Source organism: Dromaius novaehollandiae, chromosome 2 (assembly GCF_036370855.1).
Source record: "Dromaius novaehollandiae isolate bDroNov1 chromosome 2, bDroNov1.hap1, whole genome shotgun sequence".
In the NCBI taxonomy this organism is placed as follows: domain Eukaryota; kingdom Metazoa; phylum Chordata; class Aves; order Casuariiformes; family Dromaiidae; genus Dromaius; species Dromaius novaehollandiae.
This window is the reverse complement of record NC_088099.1, coordinates 40,038,936-40,053,477: the sequence shown is the minus strand read 5'-3', so window position 1 is coordinate 40,053,477 and position 14,542 is coordinate 40,038,936. Positions and strand designations below refer to the sequence as shown.

General features: G+C 41.5%; 1 protein-coding gene across 2 annotated transcripts in view; it reads right to left on the bottom strand.

Annotated features, from left to right (window-relative positions):
• Positions 1–14,542, bottom strand: part of RAPGEF5 (Rap guanine nucleotide exchange factor 5) — a 171,009-nt gene that overhangs the window by 92,133 nt on the left and 64,334 nt on the right. For both annotated transcript variants that reach the window (XM_064506324.1, XM_064506325.1), the window contains exons 8-9: positions 11,832–11,908; positions 5,612–5,737 (exon numbers count right to left, since the gene is read on the bottom strand). In XM_064506324.1, coding sequence (XP_064362394.1) covers positions 5,612–5,737; positions 11,832–11,908 — 203 coding nt within the window. The remainder of the gene's footprint in view (positions 1–5,611; positions 5,738–11,831; positions 11,909–14,542) is intronic.

The following is a 14,542-nucleotide window of genomic DNA, read 5'->3' as shown; positions in this document are numbered from 1 at the left end:
CTTACTATTACTCAACACAGGGCTATAGACTGACAGCCTCACTGATAGTCTTCAACGACAAGCCATTGCAAAGTATTGTATCACCCTGGGATAAGACGGCAAATGACAGACTCTTGTGCTTATATGCTAAACCCATTCTGTTTCAATGACTTCAGACACCTATCTCATCTCATGGCTGTTCAAGCCATGAATATTTCCACCGCCACTTTCAGTATGCCATAGTTATGTCTGTCTGATCTACAGTCCTTCTGCAACAGATGCCAGGAAGCCCCAAGGGAAAGAGGAGGGAGGCAATCCGCACACAAGCTATCCAGCAGGTCTGTCCCAGGCAGAATGGATACGACCAAAGCAGCTATGACTTATTTAGAAAGTAAAGCACAATCAGTCTCAAGCTCTGATTACATCAATCTCTGATCTCAGTCACTGATTGCATTCAGACATCATTCTGTGTCATTGTTTTAAAGAGTATTTTTCCATCAGAGCACTGATCACTGACAACCAATTCAGTAGTACAGTATAATGCAAGGCCACAGCCTTACCGAACTAACAAAAACTGCAACTCTGGACATGTCCTGGCATTCATTCTTGTTTCTTTGCAGACATCCAGCTGGACAGATAGGTGCACCCTAAAATAATCCTGATGTGTCACGGCTGGAATTTCCTGGAGAAATTCTTCAGTCGTGAGTAACCTATACAACCCGGGGCTCTACGTCGTTAATCTTCTTTTGTAAGCCTTTTAACAGCTTCAGCCCAACCACTAAACCTGCTTCAATGAGCAAATCATCTGTCTTCTTAATGACACCACTGATTAGAAAAGTTAGTACCCTGTAAATTAACAAAACTGTTTTTAAGTATCTGTTGTCCTTCTGAAAACACACCTGCGCTCCTATGATATAACTCTAATCTCAAATTAGATAAATCACAGAATCAATACACTAAAGCAGCATGTACTTTTATACAGCATGTAACCCTTATTAATACATGCATTAATCCACAAAGAGATTACAAGGTGGAGGTAGGAACATCCCCCCCCTCCCCCGGCTCATGCATTGAAGTATTCAAACAGCCCCAGCCTAGAATATAATTTATTTAGTTGAATAATGAATTCATATTCTTTAGCTGGTCTGAACAAATTTGAGAGTCTTGAATTTCCTTTAAACATTAGTGTCAAGTTGTAAAAAAACTTACTCAACTGCTCTGACTACACAAACAGCAATATAACCTAAAGAATATTTTTCCCAGATTATTGAGGTAAAAACATATTTGAGTACTTTTTCAGTTTTGCTAAAATAAGAGAATAACATTATAAACAGATGTAATTTTTTAAATCAGTGCACCGCTGAACCAGAAACAGTATCGTCTATTACAAAGACATTATTTGAGTCTGTAGTTGCTAAAAAAAGGTTCCCAAAAATACTGTTTAGTGCCGATATGCCCCAAATGCATCTCAAATGAGTTCTTAAGCAAAGAAGCCATGACAAATTGCTTCAAATGGCCGTATGTATCTTACTTGCTACATTATAATTGACACTAACAGTAAGCAAACTTCTTGAAAAGCACTTATTTTATAGCTGAATATTTCAATAAAGATTTTTGATCTATCTTCTATCAAAGCAATTGTTTTAATATATTTGTTTTATGAAGAAATGTAGTATTTAAATAACAAAAATATAAATATCCAATTTTACATTTTTCTAGGTTTATGAGTGTGATTTGCTCGTAAAAGTAAAATAGAAACTGCCAGCTTGCATAGTTATTTTTACTCTGGCTCATATTTGGAACTGTGCATTTTAGACAACTGGTTCATTTTATTTATCAAAGTGATTTTTACCTTGAAGGAATGAGACAGCACAGAGACTGAGCTCACTATTTAGAAGCTTATTTATTACTGTTTACTTTCTCCTCATTTGCAAAACAGAAGTTTTAGGAAACCTAAAACATATAATATATGCAGCACGTTAATAAAGAACCTTAGCCTAACACATTAAGAAACAGTAATGGGAAAGAAATCACTATAATTTGGTTTCTGTTTTCCTCTACAAGCTTGTCACTGCTATTACAGTTAGAGCATTTTGCAAACACTATTTCACCGGAGAGGAATTTGGCATTTTGTGCTACAGAAAACAATCTCATCTTCCAGTATGCCAGTCTAACATGGTCATAACAAGCTTGTAGTGCCAGAAAGTAACTAGCAGCTCACATAAAGCAGAGCTTGTGCACAAAACTTAAAAAAAAGTTTTCTGAAGAAATGCTACAATCTACCACAGTGACAAACTTGTACAGAAATGACAGCATTTCAGAAACACAAAACAAAAGGAATATGGACTTTCTGACTTGAGTGGTTAAACTATGAAATAAAAATGTTTTCATGAACAAAATCATCACATGCCCCAATTTTACACCCTCCAAAACAGATCCAGACCAAAGGAATCCCTCCTCTCTGTCACCATAGTTCCAAAATGAGCTGTTTCCTCTAGAGACCTCCCCAGCTGTCACATATTTCCCCTCTTCCAGACCATCTGCTTTTTCTGAGAAAGAAATAATTATATTTCATCTCTCTCTGAACAGACCAGTGCCCCAAACCAATCCGTGCTTCACCTGCCCGATGGGGCCGCAGACCCCAGCCCCAGCATGGCCCTTTGCAGAGCGCGTCCAGGTATTTTACCTGCCCAAGGACCTCTGGCATACAGGCAGCCCAGGCTCTGTCGGACCCACGCAGCATTGGCCCCCGCTATGTGAGTCAAGTTCTGCCCTCAGGTGCAAATTAAGTTGGCCATTAATTATCTGAATGATAGGAGTGCTCGGCAGTCCTACTGCCAGACTAGATCCCCATCACCGAGCACTACAGATGCAAAAGAGAAAGGAGGGTCATTTCCCCAAGCAGCTTCACACCTCGTTCACTGTACAGGAAAAAAGGCAAAGTTCACTGGACGCCATATTCCCCCGCGAGGCCAAGAGCTCTTCCTTCTTCAGAGGAACACACAAGAATTGGCAAAGCCCAATCATATTACATTTGTGTTTGCTGCTAGCAATAAGAAAAACGGGTAAGGTTGTACCAGTCTGGAGATAGCTGCCTTAGAAACACAGCAGGTAGCAACAGAGGAGCCACAATTCAATTTTCCTGACATTTTAAGTGAGTGAAACATAATGTACTTTTATTTGAAGTGTGTGTGTTTAGAATTTTAACTCAGCGTTCAAGCTTTTTTTTCTTTCTGAGTACTCCTAGAGAAGAACAAATTAGACTTCCACTTCCACTTCCACCCTGGCCATGTTTGAAACTGCAGCTTTACCTCCAGGGTGGTGACAAAGCCTCTAGCCCCCAACAGCTACGCTGTCCGCGGCTCGTCGAAACGCACAACCCCGCCTGCACAACCGCTAGGATTTCTGGTTAACGCTGCATTGACAGGAAGGCTGCTCAAGTGCTGAAAGAAGAGCATGGCAGGATGTTCATGCATTTCATTTACAGACCAAACAGCTTCCCTTTGAGGAAGGCAGATCATCCGTGAAAGCGCAGTTTGAGCTCACCGGGAAGGAAAGCTGGTGAAAGACTCAGTGCAGGGATACTTGCTGAGAAACGAGGGCCCTGCAGAGAACACAGAGCTTTTCATTTCCCTGTCTTCAGAGAGTGCCCATCATTCTGTTCTAAGGAAGTTATGTACGAGCAACCTATGCTTTTTTAAAAAAAAAAAAAAAAAAAAAAAAGATGGGCATGCTACACACCATTTTGTAAGGACACCACACCCTGAGCACATTGTTCCTCTAACATTTCAAATGAGCACAGGAAACTGGGCAACAGGCCCATGCCAATGAATTGCCATCACTTCTGCAGCCCTACGATTCGGCGGAAAGGCCTGGGAGCCTGCAGGGGAGCAGCACTTGCTGCAGTGTAGTCCACCTTGTTTCTTCTTGGAGAAGAGAGGGCACCCGGAGGGGCCCACACTCAGTAATGCCTTGTTTGATGACCATTCCTCATGAAATCAATAGACTAGACAGGTTCTCAGCAAACACATCCATGCTGAGGACTAGAAGTCTCTCCTGCACCCGAGCCAGGGCTGGCTGGACCACAGGTCCCATGGTGGCCACATTGCCACCCACCCCTACAACCACCAGCGCAGTGCAAACGGAGTGGGGGGAGCACATCACAGCTTGTTATTGCTCCTGCTAAACTGAAGCCATATATCTCCTACAGTATGCCGGCAATTGCCAAGTACTGAACTTTTCAAAGGGTAAATAAAGCAAAGTTGAGCACTTCTTTCCATTTTTAGAACTGCTTTGTGCCCTGTGTAGCTACAGAACTACAACCGACACCACATTACCCTTTGCAATGACCACAGCAAGCAGCAAAAACACCACTGAATTTTTGGAGCATCAGTCTCAACATTCCCCCCTTTCATACGCCCACAGAATCTGTAATCTTGCTTCAAAATCCTGAAACACAATTAGAAACCTCTCCTGGCTAAAAATCTTCTTTACATAAGCTCCTAAACTTTTAATTGTGCTTTGCTGATATGGTTTAAAGATATATGGAAATTCTGCCAGATGTCCATGGCTAGTGGATCAGCTGAGGAACAATTCAATCTCAGGGATTTGAGCCCAGCTAATTACTCTCCTCCCTTGTGTGTACCTACTGATACAATTACATATTTAACTACACAAGACTAGACCTTATATGCTGCTGAACATACCAGCATGACGCTCTGAAATAAGATTTCATCTTTCTCTTTTCCTTTGTACAGCCCTACCTCAGTAGGAATGAGCTCACAGATGAGCTGAAAAGTAATTCTTTTCTAAAGCACAGATATTATTCTATTGCCTAGTAAGTAGAAAATGGAGGAGATTTTATATATATAACAAGATACAAGAGGACTAGGTGGGATTTTTGTTGTTTCTTGCAGTTATTGTTCTGGGGAGCTTCGGATGAGTATGCAAACAAAATAGAAATTTTTACTAGCAGAACAAAATTAGGATACATTGTGCTATAAGCAGAGCAGTCATGTTTTAGTGCATTTTCAATCCAGTTACTAACATTTGAATAATTGCTTCCAGAAGCAATAAACAGAATACTGCTTTCCTCAATGTAAGTTTTTGTTGAAAATACAATTTTTTAGAAGCTGCTGAATTCCCTATCCAGACCATTTTTTTAATCCACACTGAAAAAAAAGCTCCAGCCAACAATTTCTTCCAAATATACCAGCAGCAAAGTAATTTTCTTTAAGACAAATTAAAAAAAAAATACGTACTGTAAGTGCTCATATACTTTATACATTATTTAAATACATTTTTAAAGACAAACATTTCATTATAATTGGTAGAAACAACAATGTGGTAGAAAACATGCAGAAATCATCTGCTATTTCATATGTGCTATGCAATACTACTAATAATAGTAATTGACAGCTAATGTCAACATAATAATAATTTAAATGTGTTAAAAAATATTGAACTTAATACATGCCAGTGAAATGTAAATTACAAAACAGAACAGCTACAGCCCCATGACTAATGTGTGTCCTGGATTCTGACCATCAGCTTTGCTATTTCAGTTTTCTGACCTAAATCTCCCTCCCCTACCAGAAACAAACAAAAAAAAACCAAACAAGAAATGTCTTACTTGTTCTGTCTTCTCTGGTTGTTTTCTATCCGCCTGCAAAAACTGACAGTTTTCTCTTGCCAGCTTCTGGACTAGCTCAATCCGTCCAATGTCATCTCTTTCCTGAAGCTTGCACAAAACCCCTGCCTTAAGGGTGGGAGAAAGAGCAAACAGATACTTAAATCCACAATCCCAGGACATGACACTGCTACAAGTTTCAACCTTAAAAGAAACACATCTGTTTTATCATATTTGCCGTAATTCTGTGCCGCTTGCTGACCACAAACAAATCGCTGCTTCCCCTGAAACAACTCAAGAAGAGCTGAGGCACATCTGAATCTCCAAATGTATCTACTTTGGAAGAAAGAAGGCAGGGCTAACTAAATCAACCGCTACTGTGTGACTGACTGATATGCTTGTATTCTGTTTGTTCCTGTCAACCTATTTCCTGTTACATAAGAGAACAAGAGCAAGAGGTTAAAAACTCATGGGAAAGTTAGCCGGGAACAGCCCTGGAAAAAGAATGAAGTGCATCACAGTCACTCCTAAAAATAACATACTAGAACTCCCATTGCTCCAACGCCAACGATTTTTCACGTATGCAAGCTGTAAGAGTTAAAAGAAAATTGCACCACATTTATGTATTCTATAAATAAGAAATTAATATCATCCAATTCTGTTATGAAAGAAAATGAGATTTGCTTTAAAATGCTAGAACTATTATTTTTAAATACTAAAAAAAAGTTAGTGAACTATTAAGAACAAATGGTTCTAAAATACATTAAACTTTTTTTTTTGGCTAATATACTGCTGTCAACAGTGCTTTGTCATAACATTCAGCATTGGTGTTTTATAAAAATGACATGTATGTAAAGACACATTTATGCTTGCACACAGACATATCAGATCCATCCCTCAGCACGTTAGCTGACAAGGGCTAAATTGCTCACTGCAAAGTCTGTGGCTAGTACCACGATTTGAGCATGGATGCAGCCTCTGCAAAACTGAGACCTCGCTTGACTCCGGGTGGCCTTTATTAGCCCAGGTGTTTCCTGATGGGAACGGCATCGGTCCTATCTGTCCTGGGAGGGCCAGGGATGTGACATAGCTCTCTTACTGCCATATGACTTGAAGGGTAATCTGCAAGTAAACCTTCTTCCTCACTTCCTCCACCTTTTCTTTTTCCTACTCATCCTGAGTTTTACTCAATGAGTATTCACCCTAAAATCCATAAACTGTCCTGGGAGCCAGGACCAATAGCCAGGGGTGTCCTGACCACGAACCCATCAAGTCAGGCAGGCTCTTGCACCTGCTTCCATTCCCTTCGGCTTTCAGCATCTCCTTCCATGACAGCTGGAGGTTGGAGAGTGCCCATCCAGGCTATCCTATAGTCTGCTGTTTTCTCCAAAGAAGTGGGAAATGTGGGTTAAAGCTTCTTCAGCTGAGGAGGATATCAAATCAACTTTATGAGTAAGTGCTTTGATGCTGACAAGCAAAAAAAAGGTGCCACTACTAAAACTAAAGAGTCATTCTGACAGAATTATTTGAAAAAAATTTTATGTGCCTACATTCCTCCAGAATAGATGAAGGCATCTCCTCCCAACCCTGCATCAGTCACTTGTGCTCCAGAGAAGAGAACTGCAGACACAACCTGTGCTTTGCATTTCCTACGCCTAGTTCCCAGCCTTCTGAGACAACCAGCTTTCCCACATGCTGCATAAGGAACCTAAGCCCTGGTCTGAAGGTTAGAAATCCATGATGAAATAAGGAATAGCAGCACTAATTTGAAGATCCTTACATTTTCTATAAGATTAGTACCTGATCTTTCATCTCTGGGACATGGATTTATAAACCACAGCACTGACACACCATTATCACCTGCAGATCAGTGGGAGATTGATCTTATTAAATGTAGAAAACTACAGTGAATTAATCGTCGAGAGCCTCTTTAAATCAAGAGAGAAAAAGTGGTACTTACAAAGTGAAAAATCTTTCGCTTTACAATAGAGATTTAAAAATGGTCAAATAAGTTGTTTCCTGAAACTCATATTTTTCTCCAGTAATTTACATGGGGTGTCTGGGCAACTCTCACAGAGTTGGCTGAGGTCAGATGTTTGCACTATGCAATACTCAGATTGCTTAGGGACATCAGCTAGAGCCAAGCCTGCCTATTCCATGGCTTAGCGGTACTTCTAGCAGAGAGTGTAACATCTGTACTTTGTGATCTCCACAGGCTTCTAGGTGAAGGATATTTGAATTGTTAAGATTTTTTAGGGCTTTGGGATCATAAAGATTTAGATCTCAAATCTTGAGAGGTTCTGACTGCTCCAGAGGCACTTTTCACCCTTTCATGTTCCACACAGACAATTCAGATCATATGAGAGGCACTGAAGGTTGGAAATCCCTGTATTTCAAATGTCAGGTGGACATCCGACAGAAATGCACTATTCCCTACGCTGAACAAACACTTTTCCTCTCCAGTGCATGAAGCATGGTCCAACATTTAAAAACATTTTTTTTTTAAGTTAAGGAATGGGGATTTCACTTCCTTTTCTATTAATAATTTGACTGATGTAGTTATCTTATTGCCAGTCTGATTTCTATTCTGTAAATACGCTTGACTAGCATAAAAATTGAAGTATCCAAGTAAAGAAAGTTTATTTCACGGAGCCAGACTCCCCCGGTTTCCGACCACCAAGGGGCATCTCACAACCTGACTTGGTTGAATTCCACATTGTCCCGGCTCCAGTCAGCCAAGGGCGGAAGAAGCAGCGGGGAGGAGGCAGCAGCCACCACCGCCGCCTGGGTGGGAATGGCTTGGAAAGACGGCCCCAGGATCCACAAGGAGCAATCTGCAGCAGGGGCCGAGGGAGAGTGGCAAAACGAAGGGTTTCTGAGCAAGTTGTTGGGTGGCAAGGATGAGAAGATACTGGCAGTGAGGCTACTCCAAAAAAAGTTGAAAGTGACTCCCCAGATACCCTCATGTTAAGTTCCTACCCCAGTCAAAATCCCCTTTTGGGAGAACGATTGGCTTCAGTATACTCAAGTGGAAGAAACATCCTGGAGAAAGATGACTTTTCAAACACACGACCTCACTGTTTCACTGTGTGTTCAGAGGGAACGTATTATTGTTTTCTACATGGCTGAGCTCCCCAGGGAACAAACAGCTCTAGATACAATCCCATTATCCGTGCCACGAAAACTGTCTCTATTCAAATCAGCAATTGCATTAAAGAATCACATTGCCCTGTTTCAAATAATCACCAAGAAGAAATCCTACTTTTTTAACATACCCCCTCCCTCCAACTATTTGTTAATTTAAAGAAATGCAGGGAACATTAAAAAATGTATTTTATTGGGCTTCTGGAGGATAAAAGGTCAACTAAAACTCTCCTGGGAAAGCTAGGGTATTATCAAGTTAAACATACATGCTTTTGGAAAATTGGCTCTGGGAGTAAATAATGCACTTAAAATATAAAAGGCTAAATACGCTTTTTCATAATTAAAGCAAAAATATGAATTCCTCACATATAATTCTGATTTCCTCAGTTATATAACGGGAAAGCCAGCATATCTTTCTGCTAAGAAATGTAAGAAACCATCCAGTTCAGCTAATTAATTAACTGCTGACAGCCTCTAAAAGCTGGTTGGGAAGATGTTGTTAGAGTTTCATATTACTGGTCATTTTCACTTGTCAATATAAATTTAACTCTCAAGCAATGCCTTTAAAGCTCTTAAGAGAAAGGGGAAAGGCAAGCCTCCCTACTTGCAAGGTGCAATTTGCATTTATATGTTGCACAGGCACATACCATCCAAAATCCTGCATGCCCAAATGTTAGTGTTTACTCCTGTAACCCATGAATGCAGACAGAGACACAAGTACTAACTTATCTGAAGGTTAAAATTATAAAGGTGCATATTTTAACTGGCTTTAATTTAATGAATGGTAAAAGAATGTAGAAGTTTTATAAGATTTTACTGCCATTCACAGAACGAAATTACTATAATTAAAGGTGTTTAGGTAATATTCAAAACAGCATAAAAAGGTTTAATGGGAAGAAAAGTAAATTAATCAGTTTGTAAAAGCAAAAATGCTGACAAAACATTTTCTGTTTCAGAACATCCACTGAAAATATTCCCTCTGGAAATGCAGTAACACTGATAAATGAACATGCTAGAAGTAACATGGAAGTGAAATAAGAGATGCCTAGGCAGACGGGACAGCATCTTATTTACAGCATGCTCCCTTTTAAACACCTGTGAACTGAATTTTTTCTGCACTTCCACCTGTTTTGCCATGTAACACCAACATAAGTTAATACTATGTCCAGCAAAGTAGCAATCAGAGCAGGCTTCAAACCCTCACCATCAGCTAACAGGAGAGCTGTTTTTTTTACTGCACCTCTGCCTCCTTCTGTTTCTGTTGAAAACAATGTAATTATTACAGGTTTCACCTTTGATCAACCAGAAGACTAAAAACCATATGTCACTGTCTAGAAAGATCATTTGCTTTGCTCCAGTCACATGTACGGTCTCACTAAAGCAAAAAAATCATTCACACACTTAAAGCAAACGGTGTTCAGTGTGTGTAGGATGTCATTTTTATAGGACTGACAAACAAACTAGAGCAACAGCCACTTTGATAATGCTACTGCCCTCCTCCCAGTTGTGCACTTTAACACTTTTGTTAACTGGCCACTTAATTGTTTAATTTTAAATATGTTTCAAACTCTTTCAAATTTTAGAAGCTGGTTTGCAGCCAAATAGAAGCTGAGTGAATCAATATCCTGATAATAAATTCCCACTTTTTCTAAAATCTGCCCATGTAATCTTATTAGCTGACTGCTTATTAGCTTGAAGCACACGTATTGTAGTCTCTATTTTTACATTTTTAATATAACTGTGAACAAATATTTTCAAAAAATAATAATAACAGCTACAACAATCAAGTAGAAGCAAGCAGATTTGGAACACAAAGAGGAAAACAAAGCTGAAAAAATTTTGCAGCGAGATCAGGATTTCCCCTTGGGTCTTTTCCATGGTTCTGTAATGTACACTTGAGCTTAAGAGGACTGATTCTCTTCCCTACACTGATGTGAATCAGGAATTAAAACTGGGTAACAAAACTTTCACATACTAGGACTCCTTCTACACTGTTTTTAAAAAAAAAAAAAAAACTGATCTGTAACTGCTTGCCAAAAAAAAAAAAAAAAAAAAGGAGAGCAGGCCATTTCCAAACATCTTGCTCAAGCATTACTATGAAGGGAATGCTAGAAATACCCATTTATATCCGTATGGGCCCCAGTTCTTCTGCCTTCACTCTCGGGGTGTCTGCCATGGTCCAGGTCTGCTACCGAAGCTGCCTACGGCCCTCCTGGGGTCCCATGGTCAAGCCAGTCTACCCGTAGAAATATACAGGCGCTGCTAAGCTTGGCTGCATGGATCTGTTTCCACCCATTAGAATAGGCACATTCATAGACATCAATGCAAATCCTGTTTTTCTCACATACTGCTTTTTAGCTGTCAAAATGTTGGAAGAGCAATCAGAGATAGGAACTATGAGTTTTATGCATATGAAGAAGGAAAAAAATGAAGTCAAGACAGGGAGAACCCATTTTTCAAAATGACAATCAGCACCAATAAAATGAGCAATACAGTTATATTTGCAGCATTTGGGTGCATAAATGAGTTGAAGATTAATCCAAAAAGATTCGCAGAATCAAAACGGGTAAGGGAATTAACAGTAAAATACTCCAGAAAGTAGCTACATTCCTCCTCAGCAGTATCTAAAAGCACGTTTTGGTTGTAAATCAGGGCAGACAGGAAAAGAAAGAAAAAGGTTGCTTGCGCTCAAGTGACTGATAAGTATCCTCATTTCATAGCATGCCTACTTACAGTGATTAAAATTAAATCAAAATGTCACATTTCCTTGCCTCCTAAAACATATCTCATTTTATTTTCACATCTGGTGTATGCTATGTATACTATCTAGAAAGAGCAGAGGTAGTTTAAGAACGCTGTCCAATTTCAACATCATGGGATTAATTCCCAGGGTGATCATCAATCTTATTATGAATAGCTGCAGAATACGAGATCCAGCAGACTTTCTGCTTCCTACACGCTCCCTGCTCAGGACATCGAGGAAAACCCATTTCCCAATGCTAAAAAGCCATCGAAAGCAGAACCTTCAACTTGCGCATCTTAAAAAGTCTCTGATACACTATTAATCTTACACATTTACCTGAGCATCAGACGTATCCTTGAGCTCCTCTAGCCCTCTTATTTCTTGACTGCTGTCTTCTTCATTTTGATGAATTGCTAAAACAAGAAGGAGAGAAGGTATTGGAAGTAAGCAGGTTCAAATCACAAGAAAAAGCAAAGCCGAATGGCCCAGTTTAGATCAAACAGGATTACCATTCAGGAAATATGGTCCCAGTTTTATCTTTTTAGCTAATTCATTGAGCATTTTCAGACAAACTACTGTATACCTCATTTTCCCAGGCGGTAAAATGTTCCTTCACAGCACTAAATGGTTATATTCCTACTACTAATTTATTCCTGATAAAATAGTGGAATTTAAGGAAATTCCAGTCTTTGCCATTATAACAAGACCTGACCACTCATAAAGAAGAAAAAAGCAGAAATCCCTTTATTTTCATTATATGGTTGAAGGTCAGTTTGGACTAAGCAAAATAAGCACATTTATCCCACACCTCAGCCTTGGAAAATTCTGTGTAAGCAAAGCGATCTCAGTCTTAACAAAGAGCATCACTTTCCATAAAAGTCATCTCCAGAAATAAATGGTAGCAGAAGATGATCTGCTGAAGGTTATTCAGTACTGGCACAATAAGAAACACCAGTCACTTAGCTCAATTAACACTGCTTAACACTGATTTTGTCAGACTTTAAGGAAAAAAAACCACTGCATCAAACATGTAAACTCTGGAAAGGTCTAAACTAGCATCATGAAATTACCTACCTAAAGAAAAAAGGGCCTCTTTTGGAGGAACACATCAGACTTTTGTATCCAGGATAGCCATGCAGAGAGCCCAGGATTTCCCCTTCCATTTAGCATGCCTGCCCGCCGCACCTTAAGGGGGGCGGTAAGCTCTCAGGCCTCCGGAGACATGCCACAGGAGAGGCCGGGCACGCCAGACCGGATGAAACACCTGAGAAGCAACTTTCCTTATAACCACTATACTCAAATCTCATCGGTCTTGCCTCCACATTAAATGATTTGCAGTGCAGTGCAGCGCAGTGCAGTGCAGCTTGCCCACCCGTTTCCTGACCGTCGCAAGGCTCGGGGCTTGGGGGCACGAGTGAGAGGATTTCGCTCGTGTGCCTCCTCCCGTCCACCTCCTCCCTCCTTCACGCCAGCTATCTCAGCAGGTCCTCAATCCGCATGGGAACTGTGCTTCAAGACAAGTATCACCTGTTTTGCCTTAAAACTGTGTCTGTAAGCTGGGCAGCCCGGGATTTGACTGCTCCATGGGCCGGGTGTCCACATAGCAGGGGAAAGGCTGAGAGGCAGCAAGAATAACTTCATCAGCCGTTCTCACCGACGCTCACCTCCACCCTCAGCCTGATGCTTTACCTGTACAACCGCATTACCGCGGCTGAACTCTCATGTATCGCTTGGGCCATGAGATCTGGTTTTGGGTGTCTGCACACGTGCTCTGAGCCTGTTGCAGACATGATGTACAGCTAGCCTGAACTTCAGGCAGCATCCAGCAAACTTGTAAGAAATGTAACTTTAGTCTGTGCTTGAGCCCTGAAGTAAAGCACAGTGATTTATTTGCTTTTTACTGCAGCGTTTCTGCTGATATTGCTATGCCCTATACAGTATAATTCTTCTTCCTGCCTCACCTTTGAAGGATACAGTTATGCTATGAAAAAAAAAAAAGCAGTACAGTTGTAATTATAAAAGAAAAAAAAGTCAATTTGTCAGGGCAGTTTACTCCATTCAGGGAACTTTTTAAATCCTTTATCAAAAGAGAACAGAGGGCTGGTATAAATCTTCACTAGTGGGTTTGCTGGCCTCACTTTACCAGCCAGCCTCTGAAGTTCAAGGTGAATGCTGAAAACACAGGGTCGAGCTACAGCTACTACAGCAAGCACGTATAATTAGGTCTAAATCAAAGTAGCATTTAAAGCTGGAGGGAAACAAAGTGCAACCATGGCATGAGAAAGTCTACCCACCCCCAGTTCAATCTAGCTAGTGAAAGCGCAGACCCAATGAAGCAGTAACCAGAGCCAAAACCTCAAAAGCTGCGTGTGGCCCCCACTGTGGAGCCGCCTGTCCCCCCGCGGGAGGCTGGGCTTTCCCTGGGCAGCCCCGCAGCCCGCTCCCACTGCCACCGTCCCCCGGCTTCTCCTCGCGGAGCCCGTGGCCCTGCGCTGCCCTCGCTACCAGAGGGACACACAGCCTCCGGGATCTCAGTGCGCTAAATCCTGCTCGGAAGAACAGGGGTGAGACAGCAGCGCTGCGATACCAGACAGCATAACAAAGGCTGTCTATCAGTTGTCCGATCCACTGAAAACTGCTTGAGTCGGCAGCTGGGTTAGACAGACAGCAGAAATGCAACATTTCCCCAAATCTCCATTTCCCGATTTCTCCTGTAATCAATTTGCTCTAGCCACGGATGTCCAAAATATCCCCTCAAACGTCTGCTATTAATCACGCTGCCTAAAGGCACGGCACTCGGCAAGCTGAGGAGCAAGACTGCAGGACCGGGCTTGAGTGCTTCACATGGACCCCGCCAGCAGACGGGTGCTCCGCGGCCAGCTGTGCCAGGGAAAGGCTGGCGGCTGGTCCCAGCGGCTCGGCACGGCCCCCGCTCCAGGGGTCCCCTTCCCCTGCCCCGAACCTGCAAGCGGAGGGTGGCCGGGAAGCACCTGAGATCCCTTCGACCAAAACGAGCCGAGGACCTCGGAGAAACGGCGCACCCTCGC